The 12,706-nt window shown below is 44.8% G+C and overlaps 1 protein-coding gene across 4 annotated transcripts in view; it reads left to right on the top strand.

Moving 5' to 3' along the window:
* The window catches only part of EIF4E2 (eukaryotic translation initiation factor 4E family member 2), a 34,443-nt gene that overhangs the window by 10,246 nt on the left and 11,491 nt on the right, over positions 1-12,706 (top strand). For 2 of the 4 annotated variants that reach the window (XM_003936723.4, XM_074398851.1), the window contains exons 4-7: positions 2,353-2,457; positions 4,598-4,750; positions 4,847-4,983; positions 6,703-6,968. In XM_003936723.4, coding sequence (XP_003936772.1) covers positions 2,353-2,457; positions 4,598-4,750; positions 4,847-4,983; positions 6,703-6,775 — 468 coding nt within the window. In that variant the 3' untranslated portion in view covers positions 6,776-6,968. Of the gene's footprint in view, positions 1-2,352; positions 2,458-4,597; positions 4,751-4,846; positions 4,984-6,702; positions 6,969-12,035; positions 12,115-12,706 lie in introns of those variants that run through there. The other 2 variants (XM_010347201.3, XM_010347202.3) reach the window with 2 other exon arrangements.

Raw genomic sequence — 12,706 nt, 5'->3', positions numbered from 1 at the left:
CCCAGCTTGTACAAGGAGGTTTTTCTTTTCTTTCCTTTTGACATATATGTTAAGGAGTGGTTTATCATCAGGACTGTCTTGGGTTAAGGCTTCATCAGTGCTCACTGGATGTGTGACAGTATTTAAAGTCTGTCATTTTGACTCTGTAGGTCTGGATCTGAAAAATAGAAATACAGTCTGTCATGTAATTCAGACCTCATTAAGAAATGGCTTACGATATTAAATTCATCACAAAGAAATAATTACATGATGAATCCTTTTATTAAATTCAAAGCAGTGTTTCCCAGTGATTCTTAGCCTAATCATTAACAACATTTAAAAGTTCTTGAAGTCAGCGTGACTAGGAAGGCATCATCTTGAAATGGAAAGAGCACTGGACTTGGTCATCAGAGCTTACCTGTTCTGGTGCTTGACTCTCTCGGCTATAGCAACTCTTGTAACTGTTTTCTCAACTACAAAATAAGTAAAGTTGTTGAGATGATTTCTAAGGTCCTTTCTATACCTCATATTCCGAGTCTGAATGCTTATTTTTTGGTTTCAGTTAGAACTATCCAAATAAATCTGTGAAAGTTTAATAATACTTCTCAGGCCAGGCACAGTCCCAGAACTTTGGGAGGCCAAAGAGGGAGGATCACTTGAATCCAGGACTTCAAGACCAGCTGGGCAACAGGGTTAAATTTCATCTCTACCAAAAAAAAAAGTAAAAATTAGCTGGGCATGGTGGTGCCCACTTGTGGTCTCAGCTACTCGGGAGGCTGAGGCAGAAGGATTGCTTGAGCCTGGGAGGTTGTAGTATAGTTGTAAGATTGGAGGAGACTAAACAGTTGAAGTGATTATTGACTGGGGAATTGGAGATGGTTGGTATACTTTGTCCTCACCAAGCCCCTTTCAGTTGCTTATTCACAGTGAGCCACTAGTGGGTGTACTTGGTTCTAGTGGATATATGTCATTTTTCTTCAACTATGTTAGGGTGGATAATGGTTTAGATTATTGCCGATTGTATTCATATGACCAGTTACTATCCCAAATCACTACATGCAATTAAGCTTAGCAGTTGCTGAGATATGAAGCACTGCCTTGAAGTCCTATAGTTTCTGACTTCTATTAAAATGTAAAATGTATCCCATGTTCTTGTGCCAGAGAGGAACTAAAGGGACAGCTGTTTCACACAGTGTAAGGTTGATTTCTCCTTGGGTGCTCCCCAGATCTAGAAGTATGACCTGAATCTTTTGTCTACTCAATACCCATTGTCAGCTCCACAATTATGGTATCTTGCTGTATGTTGATATAGAGCCTCCTCAGCAGGTTGGCAAATACTAGCTATTTCTCATCAGGCTGCACCATGTTTTCTCTTTCCTCCTAAAGTGTGCCTCTTTGCTGGCCAGTACTTAGTAGGTATCCTCTGTGAATAAGGACGTTATCTCTCCTCTCAAAACACTAATGAGCCTGTAGTCCCAGCTACTCGAGAGGCTGAGACAGGAGTATCACTTGAGACCAGGAGTTAGAGGCTGTAATGAGCTATGATCATACTGCTGCATAGACCCTGTATCTTTAAAAAAAAAAAAAAATGTGGGGGGGCGGGTGACACTAATAAGAAAAATGGGACTACTGTGATGAATACAAATAAGCATATGCTTGATAGGAAGATATAAATCTAGCTTTCTCACAGGATTGTGAAGGAGAGGCAAGGAGAACCCTTTTACTAGCTAAGAAGAAGGCCTTAAACCCTAGCTATAAGAAGCTAAGTCCTGTGTGATTTTGGATTGGCCTGGACTTAGCAGCAGCATGATGTGGAGTGGTACGTGTGGTACACGTGCCTGATTCTATCACTTATGCTTAGTAACTAAACAGGTCCAAGAGGTATTTCACTCAGCAAATGCTTTGTTGCCAGTTAAACAATCTTTGATCAGTAAGTGATTTGGTTCTAAAAAATGCATTCATGCTGAGGGATTGTGGCACGTAATATACCTCAAAGCTAAAGAGTTTCTATTGTGCCAAAAACTCCTCGTCTTACTGCACGTGATGACTACCCTGCAGCTTCAGTGGCAAAGTGCATATTGACATGGTTTCACCAACTAAACGTCCTGGCTGAGGCTAGCATTTCTCACCAAAGATTTTATTCTTGTATTGCCAATGTCACATGTTTTCTTTTGTCAAACTAGATGATATGCTTTTCCCATAATATGTCTTCCCTCAGAATGCCACAAATGAGAATGAGTCCTCTGAAAAGGACAGCCTGTAGTATAGTGTCTTCCATGCTTATGTTCTTAACTTAGTCTCAATCTCTGGATGCATTCCAAGAAAAAGAAAAGACACAAACACCTTTTTTACTCTGGGGTCTTCTCTCTGCAGGTGGAGCAGTTCTGGAGGTTTTATAGCCACATGGTACGTCCTGGAGACCTGACAGGCCACAGTGACTTCCATCTCTTCAAAGAAGGAATTAAACCCATGTGGGAGGTAAAGACTAACGGCCTCTGATGGCTTTTTTGAGCAAGTTTGGGTTTTTTTGTTTTGTCTCTTAGCCCTCCCAAGGTTAAAAGTATTTTAAAGTTTTCTCTCAAAACTGCATCACTATCTGGTATATCCTTGGAACTTGAGCCTCTAGAAAATACACTGATGCTATTTTTTGTCTGTGTGGGTTGGCACCGGGTGTTTTTTAAAGATGGTTTTAGGACTAAAATGGTATTAGAACATTAAAGGGTTTGGCTTTTTTTCAGTTACCCTTATCCCTATAGAACTTGTTTGTATGTGTATGCCATTTTTTTTGTCTGTTCGTTTGAGACAGCATTTCGCTCTTGTTGCCCAGGCTGGAGTGCAATAGCACGATCTTGGCTCCCTGCAACCTCCACCTCCAGGGTTCAAGCGATTCTCCTGCCTCAGCCTCCTAAGTAGCTAGGACTATAGGCATGTGCCACCACGCCCGGCTAGTTTTTTTGTATGTTTCGTAGAGATGAGGTTTCACCATGTTAGCCAGGATTCTCGATCTCCTGACCTCGTGATCCACCCGCCTCGGCCTCCCAAAGTGCTAGCATTGCAGGCATGAGCCACCTCGCCTGGCAATGTGTGCAATACTTTTATGTAGTACACATATGATTAAAGTGGGTAAGAAAATAAGCTTAAAGGCAGTAACTGGAGACCTAGAACTGTTTGCAGAGCCAGTATTCAGCTGCGCCCTGGTGTAATGCATCTTCTATTCTTATGTCATGGCATTTTTCTAGAAGACAGATGTGGTCACGTCCACACCGCCCATCTTACACAGCTCCTTATTGCTCACATGATCTTGCACCTAATTTACCTTTTTTTTTTTTTTTAAGAAGGAATCTCACTCTGTCACCCAGGCCGGAATGCAGTGGTGTGATCTTGGCTCACTGCAACCTCCGCCTCCTGGGTTCAAGTGATTCTCCTGCCTCAGCCTCCCAAGTAGCTGGAACTACAGGTGCTGCATGCCACCACACCCAGCTAATTTTTGTGTTTTTAGTAGAGACTGGGTTTCACCATGTTGGCCAGGATGGTCTCCATGTCTTGACCTCATGATCTGCTTGCTTCAGCCTCTTAAAGTGCTGGGATTACAGGGGTGAGCCACCATGCCTGGCCTCTAATTTACCTTTCAAGCCTCATCTCCCATCATCTCTAAATCTTCCCTTCCCTGCAGGTGAACCCTTCTGTTTGTATCCCACAACTCACAATCAGTTTGTGTACAAATGTGTTCCTCCCAGTGCCTGCAGTGCCCTTCACCTGCTTTTCCTGACTCCTGTTGCCCTTAAGGCCCACTTTTTGGTGGGGTGTGGTGGCTCACAGCTGTAATCCCAACGCTTTGGGCGGTCGGGGTCGGGGGATCACCTGAAGTCAGGCGTTCCAGACCAGCCTGGCCAACATGGTGAAACCCTGTCTCTACTAAAAATCCAAAACTTAGCCGACGTGTTTGTGCGCGCCTGTCATCCTAGCTACTCAGGAGGCTGAGACAGGAGAATCACTTGAACCCAGAAGGCGGAGGTTGCATTGAGCTGAGACTGAGCCACTGCACTCCAGTCTGGGTGACAGAGCAAGACTCCATCTCAAAAAAAGGAAAAAAAAAAGACCCACCTCTTGACTTTTCCATCTGTCTTGTACTTCCTTAACTTAGTGTGAACATCTGTTACAGCAGCACTTGTAATTATAGTAGCATTGCTGTAATTAAGATTCTTGGCTGTCTCTTCTACTAGACTGGATCTGAGTAGAGATTGGAGCTTCATGTCTGTGTGCTTGGTATGTAGTGGCACTCAGTGCTTTTAGCAAGTGAAGAGATGATCTGTGCTTGAAATATGACATCATTTCATTTTGATTCCTAAAGTCTTTCCAGTAAGGGGGATTATTTTTAAAAGATCTATTTAGCCATTTTTATAAATGGCTTATGCTGAAGATCTCAGCCTTGTTTTTCTATTTTTCCTCATTTCTTCTCTCACTAGTGCTACCATCAGTTTTTCTATAGAGTTGAATAATTGGACTTCCAAGTGTTTAAGAGATTCTTGGCTTTTTACTGCCTTCATACAAAAAAAAAAAAAAAAAAAAAAAGCTGTGGAACTGCATTTTAATTTGAGTGCTTTCTGTCTTTTTACAGGATGATGCAAATAAAAATGGTGGCAAGTGGATTATTCGGCTGCGGAAGGGCTTGGCCTCCCGTTGCTGGGAGAATCTCATTTTGGCCATGTTGGGGGAACAGTTCATGGTTGGGGAGGAGATCTGTGGGGCTGTGGTGTCTGTCCGCTTTCAGGTAAGGCACCCGTGGGTCAGGCTGGTTTCTTGTGTTGCCTTTGTTCTCCTCGCTGCCTGTGGTTTTCTTTGATGATTCCCTCTGTTCCTCTGGTAGGAGGACATTATTTCAATATGGAATAAGACTGCCAGCGACCAAGCAACCACAGCCCGAATCCGGGACACGCTTCGGCGAGTGCTTAACCTACCTCCCAACACCATTATGGAGTACAAAACTCACACCGACAGCATCAAGTACGTGTTGGGGGCTGTGGGAGGATGTGTCCCTAAGCTTAGCAGAAGTAGAGCTATAGTTGGGCCCAGAGGAATATGGCCGGACAGGAGACTTACTTGTGGAGAAGGGACAGACGAGGCCTTCCCTCTAGGGCTTCTGGCTACTTGCTGCAGTTCTTTGTCAGCGAGGCTCCCTGCCACCTTTACTAGGAGGTGCTTTGTAGCAGAGAGAGCCTTGCAGAAACCCAGTTACACTGCCTGGGCTTGCTTAATTTCTACAGGCTGTCTTGTCTTTCATACGCTAACCACTGTCTTAAAATGAAAGACAAGTGCTTTTCTTTTTCTTGCTGTTAAGATAATTTCACTCTGCCCACCCTCACCCCACTTCTGCATGTCTTTTTAACCTGTTAGCTTCAGTCTGTTTTCTTTGTCCTGGGATATTGACTGCCTATCAGGAATGACTCCATTTCCTTGTGAATAGAGCTGACTTATAGGAGAAGGGGGATAGTGTGTGTCTGAGAGAGCAGAACCAAAGGGAAGCATGAAGGCCACAGGGAAAAGAACCTTTGCAATCTCCCTAGGACTCAGGGAAGTAGAGCTCTCTGTCCACAGTCAGAATCACTGTTAGGCTTGCACCTTCAGTGATTGAGTGTCAGAAGTAAGCTCAGGTTCTTGTGAAAAAGTTGTGGGGAGTGGCTGTCAGATTGTCTGAAAATTGGAAGGAGAGCTAATCAGCTAAGAGGACCCTTAGGTTTAGTTTTTTCCTATGGCCCCGTACCAGTAGGTGCCTTTGACAAGTGTCTTTGCAACTTTGCTTCAGTTTCTCCATCTGTAAAGTGGGAGACAGTACTTTATCTAACCAGGCTATTGTGAGGCTGATTTAATCTTTAACTGAGGATCCTCAGATGGAGAATGCTCTTACAGGGCCAAGTAGTAGTATTGCTGTCATCCTCATCATCGTTAGTAAGAATATCATCATGTTGTTATTATTGAAGACTAGTAGTGAGCCCAGTGATTGTGTTCAGCAGACAGACCATTTGGGAATCTCTTTCCCATGCATTCACAGATAATATGATGAGTGGCGTCGGCTTTAACCAGCTAAGTGCCAGGTTTTAAGTGGGAACCCTGCTATGGGAGTTGGTTCATGAGCAAACACCTGGTGATGACTCATCATAGTCACCAACAGTTATTAATCAGCCATGGCCCTGGTTGCTTGCCTTAGCAGTCCTATGTTAGCATTGTTTTTCTCTAGGCACATTTTTCTTATTCTCTGTTCTGGGATAGAAGTAGCTTCTGACCTCTAGCCAGGTTCAGTCCAGGCTGGAGATATCTACACCTTTTTCTAGGATTCTTGTTTTCAAGGTTTCTAAATATCCCCCACTCCCACTCACCCCCAAAATAAGCTGTTCACCTGGATAGGAGAGGGAAAGAGGTATTTTTCATCAATTCTCCCCTTCTCTGCTGTTCTCCCTTTCTAATACCATAAGACAGTTCTTTGTGACTTTTGTAGAAACATGTGTACACATCCTTACAGAGTTTAGGAGAGCCTGTGGGCTTTTTGCCTGAGTCTGCTAGAAAGACTGGCCTGCTGCTCTCTGCTTTATCCAGCTGCCTCTGGGACTTCAGCCCTGTAGCTGTAGAGACCAGAAAACCAACCCTCTTTGAGACCCAGATGCTACTTTCCCTTACATCCCCCTCTCTTTCCTCTCCCAATGAGCCAACCTTTTGCACTTCCACTAGAATGCCAGGCAGGCTGGGCCCCCAAAGGCTCCTTTTTCAAAACCTCTGGAAGCCGCGGTTGAATGTGCCATGACCCTCTCCCTCTCTGGATGGCACCGTCATTGAAGCTGGCGTCATCGGAGTCTCTTGTTCTGTTGGCGTGCTACCTGGAAGATCCTTCTGTCCTGGACAAGAGGAATTGGAAGAGCATTTTATGTTTTAAGAACAGGCTGACACGCAGCAGCTACAACAACAGCTGAGATCACTTAATAAATGGTGCTAAACTAGCTTGTCTCATGCTCTTGCTCTTTATGGTGCATCAAAGATGTGGCCTTTCGGACTCACTGTCACCATATTAAGGGATGGCACAGACTTTTCCATGGAGGGCCATCCGGGGAATGCAGCCTCATTTCCATAAGCCCATTGCGTAGTGTCATGTGATACTTTGTTCCAGGACTGCTGAGGCCTGACATAATAAGGTGACATCTAGCTTTCAAAATAAGATCCCATTTTCTGGTACTTAAATATGAGTTCCCATCTAGTCACGCCGATGAGCAGAACAGAGTGATTTCTAACTTAGAATTCAGCTTGAAAGTCTGTTCAGGTTGGAAAGGGGGATCCTTGGCCTTTGCTTCGCTGACTTCCATTCGCCTTTACTTCAAAGAAATCTCTTACTTGGAGGTAAATCCCTGCTTCCGTCTGTGTGGCTGTGTGTATATAGCTTCCTTGCTTTGTGCTAATGGGGTTCTGTCGCTGGTGCCAAAGCTGCCCAAGCCACAGCTCTTTTCCAGCCTCCTCCCTTCTGCTTTCCCTTTAGAGCCAGGTCATCTTCCTCTTTGAGTTAGCCCTGCTTGCAAGATCTCAGGGTTACAGCCTTTCCCTTTCTCCTGGGCCCGGTGTTCCTGTGCATCAGGATCTGGGGTAGGGCAACGTCTTCTTCCCGTGTGAGTTTGCTCTGTAGGATATCTGACTGTAGCCCGTATGGACCCCTTGTGTGCTTTGTGGCTTTAGCTTGTATGTGCTGCAGCTTGGCCTTTAGGCCCCTAACCTGCATGTAGAGTTTCAGCAAGCCTCATGCTACTTTAGGTTTTCTTAGGAACTAACACCAAAAACAAAAATAAACAAATCTTTTTTTTTTTTTTTTTTTTTTTGCAAACACTGGGTCAGGCTACTTGAGAGGATCTGTGGAAGTGGCTGTGGATTTAAGGTTGAGTTTTCCAGAGTGGCTGTTCCACTCTGGCAGCGATACCCTGTGCTTGTACCATCCTGACTTAACCCCTGATCTCCATGTGACCCAAGATTCTGCATCACACCTGTTAGGATTAGCACTGTGGTCTCAGCATTCTAGGGGTGTTTGTGTCATTGCATCTTGGTTTAGTACATATCCAAAATAGGTTGAAGTACCTATAAAAAGAGATTTGCTGGAATATGGAAAGGCCCGTTCTGTACGTTTTAGTATTTGTCAAAGAATTACACTGTCTGGCCCTTTCCCTTATGTCTTCAAAAATCATGTTATGTGCATTGACCTTCATTTCAGCTGTACTGTAACTGCTCCAGGGTATAGACTTGATGTCACCTCCCGGAGTAAGAATCGATTAGAAAGCACCAAACTGCAAACTGACCTCGAGACCCTTCTGACCCTTGCCAGTGTGAACGAAAGTCACAACTAGTTCTGCTTTGTCTATTCCTTGTGGCTCTTCCATGGATATGGCTTTGTTTGAGCCAAGGAACAGCAGCTACTGAGTCTTATGAATTCCAAGGAGGCCAGGCGAGGTGGCTCACGCCTGTAATCCTAGCACTTTGGGAGGCTGAGATGGGTGGATAACCTGAGGTTAGGAATTCGAGACCAGCCTGGCCAACATGGAGCAAACCCATCTCTACTAAAAATAGAAAAAGTAGCCGGGCGTAGTGGTGGGGCATCTATAATCCCAGCTACTCAGGAGGCTGAGGCAGGAGAATCGCTTGAACCTGAGAAGGTTACAGTGAGCCGAGATTGTGCCACTGCACTCCAGCCTAGGCAACAAGAGTGAAGCTCCGTCTCAAAAAACAAAAAAGAATTCCAAGGAAAATGAAGTAAGAAAGAGCCAACATTTATTCTCATCCAAGTACTCTGGAAATAGGGCTGCTGGTGGTGAGGGGAGTTTTTTTAGGAGTGGCTTAGATAATTTTCAGTCAGTTGTTCCTGATTCCTGTTTGCTATTTTTGGCCCAGTTTCCAAGGTATTTCAACCGTTGGGTTTTTCCAGCCTTTCCCCAGTCACACTCCTTGTGGCCTTTTCCTGCTACACCCCTCAGTGAGCTACAAGGCACTGGAGGCCACACAGAGCTGGTGATGAGCTGCTGTGCTGCAGAGGGCTCCTGCTTTTGTTTATTGCTGACAGTTCACCCGTAAGACGTGGACAACTTGTTAAACTGAGTTTTTGCTCAGGTCATGGCTCCTTTTAGTGAGGCCAACTTGTAGTCGAGTTTTCATAGGTATGAGTTCCCCATATTCTCTGCTTTGAGGAGAAATCTCATAATACAGTCAGAATCATGGGGCCACCAGGATCAAACTGGGCTCGGAGCCATGTGAAACAGCACTGTCTTTTGTGAAGAAACTCCTCTTTGGATTAGTCCCACTGATTCCTTTTGTGCATCTAGCCTGGAATGGAAAAGGAAAACAGGCCAGCTTCCCATAGAGTGCTCCAGCAGTGGGAAAGACTGACCCGGCTTTTCTGCAGAGGGAGTGGAAGGTGGGTGGTTCCTCTTTATTCCTTTATCTTAGAGGAGAAACAGGTCAAATTGTGGGGACTTCCCCATATCTAGATATCATTGCATTTCAACACTGAACTTTGATACATAGGAAAGGAGCAGCCCATCCCTTCTGGCAGGGCTACGTCATAGTCCAGTAGCACCAGGTTATCCCAGCCTAATTGCTGGCCTGGCTTTGCATCTGTAACACGTACCACCAAAGTGGTAGTCAAAGCAAAGAGAGCCTAGATGAGCACGAAGCTGAGCCCTTCCCTAAGTATGGAGAGCTAGTGAGTGCAAGGCTACGAACCTTGCAGGCTTTGGACAGAGGTAGGGGAGGTGTAGAATTGGCTTTCTGGTACGTGAGATGGGACAAGATTCGTCTTAAAAGAGCTCTTTGTTCCTCTGTCATTTGGATCTCTTCAGAATTCCCTGTTGGCTATATTAATCTGAGTAATTTTTTCTGTTTTTAGAAACTCCAGTCATACGACACTTTTTACATTTAACTTGTTCTTTCTTTACCTTTCAAAGTAGAACATTTTAATATTACCTAATATGCCTGGAATGCCAGATGGAAAATAGCAAGACTATTCACACCTAGTTTTAGGTGGTAGATTTGCCTCTTCGCCGAGCTGCTGGCCTATGAGAATAAGAGGGATTACACCAGAGATTATGGCCCACTATTTTATTTCCACCAAATCCATGTGAAGACATTCCTTTTTTTTTTTTTTTCTGAGACAGTTTCACTCTTGTCACCCAGGCTGGAGTGCAATGGCACAATCTCGGCTCATTGCAACCTCTGCCTCCTGGGTTCAAGCAATTCTCCTGCCTCAGCCTCCCGAATAGCTGAGATTACAGGTGTTTGCCACCATGCTCAGCTAATTTTTTATATTTTTAGTAGAGACAGGTTGTCACCATGTTGGCCAGGCTAGTCTCGAACTCCTGACCCCAGGTGATCCACCCGCCTTGGCCTCCCAAAATGTAGGATTACAGCATGAGCCGCCACCACGCAGCTGTGAGGAAATTTCTTAACCCAGATTCTTCATGTTGAGGTTTAACATATAGTGAAGATACTAAAGAAACTGGGAGGGAAATGTAGTACTGAAATGGAGTAGAAGGGAGCTATGAAGTCGGTATTTCTTCAGGTTCTTGATAGAGAGAACCATTCTATATAGGCTAGTGTAAGGATGGCCCTTCCTGGAAACAAAAGGATAAATGACATGAAGCTTCAACACAGCCGTGTAATTTCTTGTTGACACCTAAGAGGTTTAAAAAGGAATTTAAATCTCACCGTTACAGTGAGGGGTTTCCCTGGGTCATTGCTGAAGCATTGGATTTTGCTTTGCCCTTGTCTTCATTTGGAGTAAAGCATGTTATTGCCTTCTGATGTCACTCAGGGATTCACAAAGTGCATTACATCACCATCTTTCCAGAAAGAGCTCTGAAACAGGTGTCAGGTGTCTTGCTGTGGACACTGAGTTTGAGAATTGACAAAGACTGGCACGCTCGTTTGGCAGTCTTAGATTTTTCCTTAGTTTAGTCAGCACATATACTAGAAGCTCTGATAATAATTATTTGAAGAAACCATGAACTGCAGTTCTACCTCCTGTAAGAAGTAGATGGTTGACTTATAAATGTAGTGGATTTTCATACTGGGTACTGTGTCACCAAATTAAACCAAGGATGGAGTTAATAATAATTAGGAACTTCAGACTTGGAAGCACCATATTTTATATATAATTCCCAAGGAACTCATCAGATTTTGGGACTGAAAAGTGGCTAGGGCTTAGGAAATCACCTCCCCTGAGAACACTTGAGTTGGGTTAGAGCCTCCAGAAGCATGGGGGGCCTAGTTTTCTCCTGTGACTAGTCCGGCAGTCACCAAGGGCCTTTTCTCTGGAGCACCATTCTGAGAGGCCACGTACCACTTCTGTCACATTTCTTAACCCTTCCTAACCCTAATTTCTGAAGTAAGCTGATAAGCATGAAAGTTGTAATGGCATTGTTTCCTGGAAATTTTGTACTGCCGTGACTTTAAATTTTCAGATAGTAGTTGCATAGGTACTTAAGAAGCAGGTGGAACTGACACATTTAAGGTTTGAGCTTAGAAGGGTTAGAAGGTTGGAAATATGAAAGCAGAGAATATGTATACTTTCCTCTTTGCATCTTTAGACATCATAATGTTGTTGGGAACTGGCCTTTACCCTCAGAGTGAGGCCTAATGAAGAAAAATGGTTTCTACCACCTGTGCCCACATACCCAAGGCAGAAAGGACAGGGAGTACCAGTGTAAATTGGAAGTGTTTCCGGTGACAGTTGAGCTTCAGCTCTGACCTCATTGGCCTCCCCTGGAGCCTTGTTGAAGGAACACTGGTGCAAATCCTTGAGGGCACAGAGGCAGACTTCCCAAGTGAATCAAGCAGAAGTGCCCACTGGCCCTGAAGGGTAGGCTTCCCTGCTCCTTGGAAAATACAGTTGGGACCTCGCTGCTCTGCTCCCAGGTACCTGTGGCTCCACTTGGCTTGGAGAGCATCTGAAGGGGGATGTGGGGTTATTGTGTCTGCTCTCTGTGTTCAAAAGCTTTTGATCTGAATGTGCTGTTGTGTTTTTGTCTCTGGTTTGCCAGGGCCTGGGAGGAGTTTCATGGCCTGGTGAACAGCAGCGGCCGCTGATCGGACGCTCCCCCTCTGTCTCTCACACTCAGGGTAGGGCCTTGTCTATCTTCTCTGTAACCCTGTGACATACCTCTCATCCATAGGACCCTTCTTCCCAAGGGGATGCCCTCTTCCCATTTACCCCCAAACTTGCCTCTGCCACCATAGAGCCTCAGAGAAGAATGTGAGTCCCAAACTGCTTGATTCTTGTCCTCCCTGGGTCCCATGTCTCCTGGTGAACCCCTGAGCAGGCCACTTCACCTCATTATGCCCCTACTTTCTCTTCTGGAAAATGAGGCTCCATGGATGAACAAGTCTCTGAGCTCTCTTTTGATGCTAACATTTCATGATGGTAAAAATCTGCTGCAGATGGGTTTTCTTTTGCTCAAATGTGGCCATTTTTAAGCCATCTGGCAATGTCCTGTGACTAAAAGGGCAGTTCCAACATGAGTTACATGAGAGGTATGTCTCCTGTTTGCTGGTGTCATTTGTCAGTTGTGAGGAAATAGTAAAATAAATTCAGGGGTTCAGCAGTGTCAGTAGCAGGGGCTGGATTTCAGGGCTGTGTAAGTGACAATTCCAAGCTGTGCTTTCACTAGACCAGCACAACTGTACTGGCAGGGAGAGACACTGAGATTCAAAG

The sequence above is a fragment of the Saimiri boliviensis genome, chromosome 5, assembly GCF_048565385.1.
Source record: "Saimiri boliviensis isolate mSaiBol1 chromosome 5, mSaiBol1.pri, whole genome shotgun sequence".
NCBI lineage: Eukaryota > Metazoa > Chordata > Mammalia > Primates > Cebidae > Saimiri > Saimiri boliviensis.
This window is presented reverse-complemented; position numbering and strand designations above follow the sequence as displayed.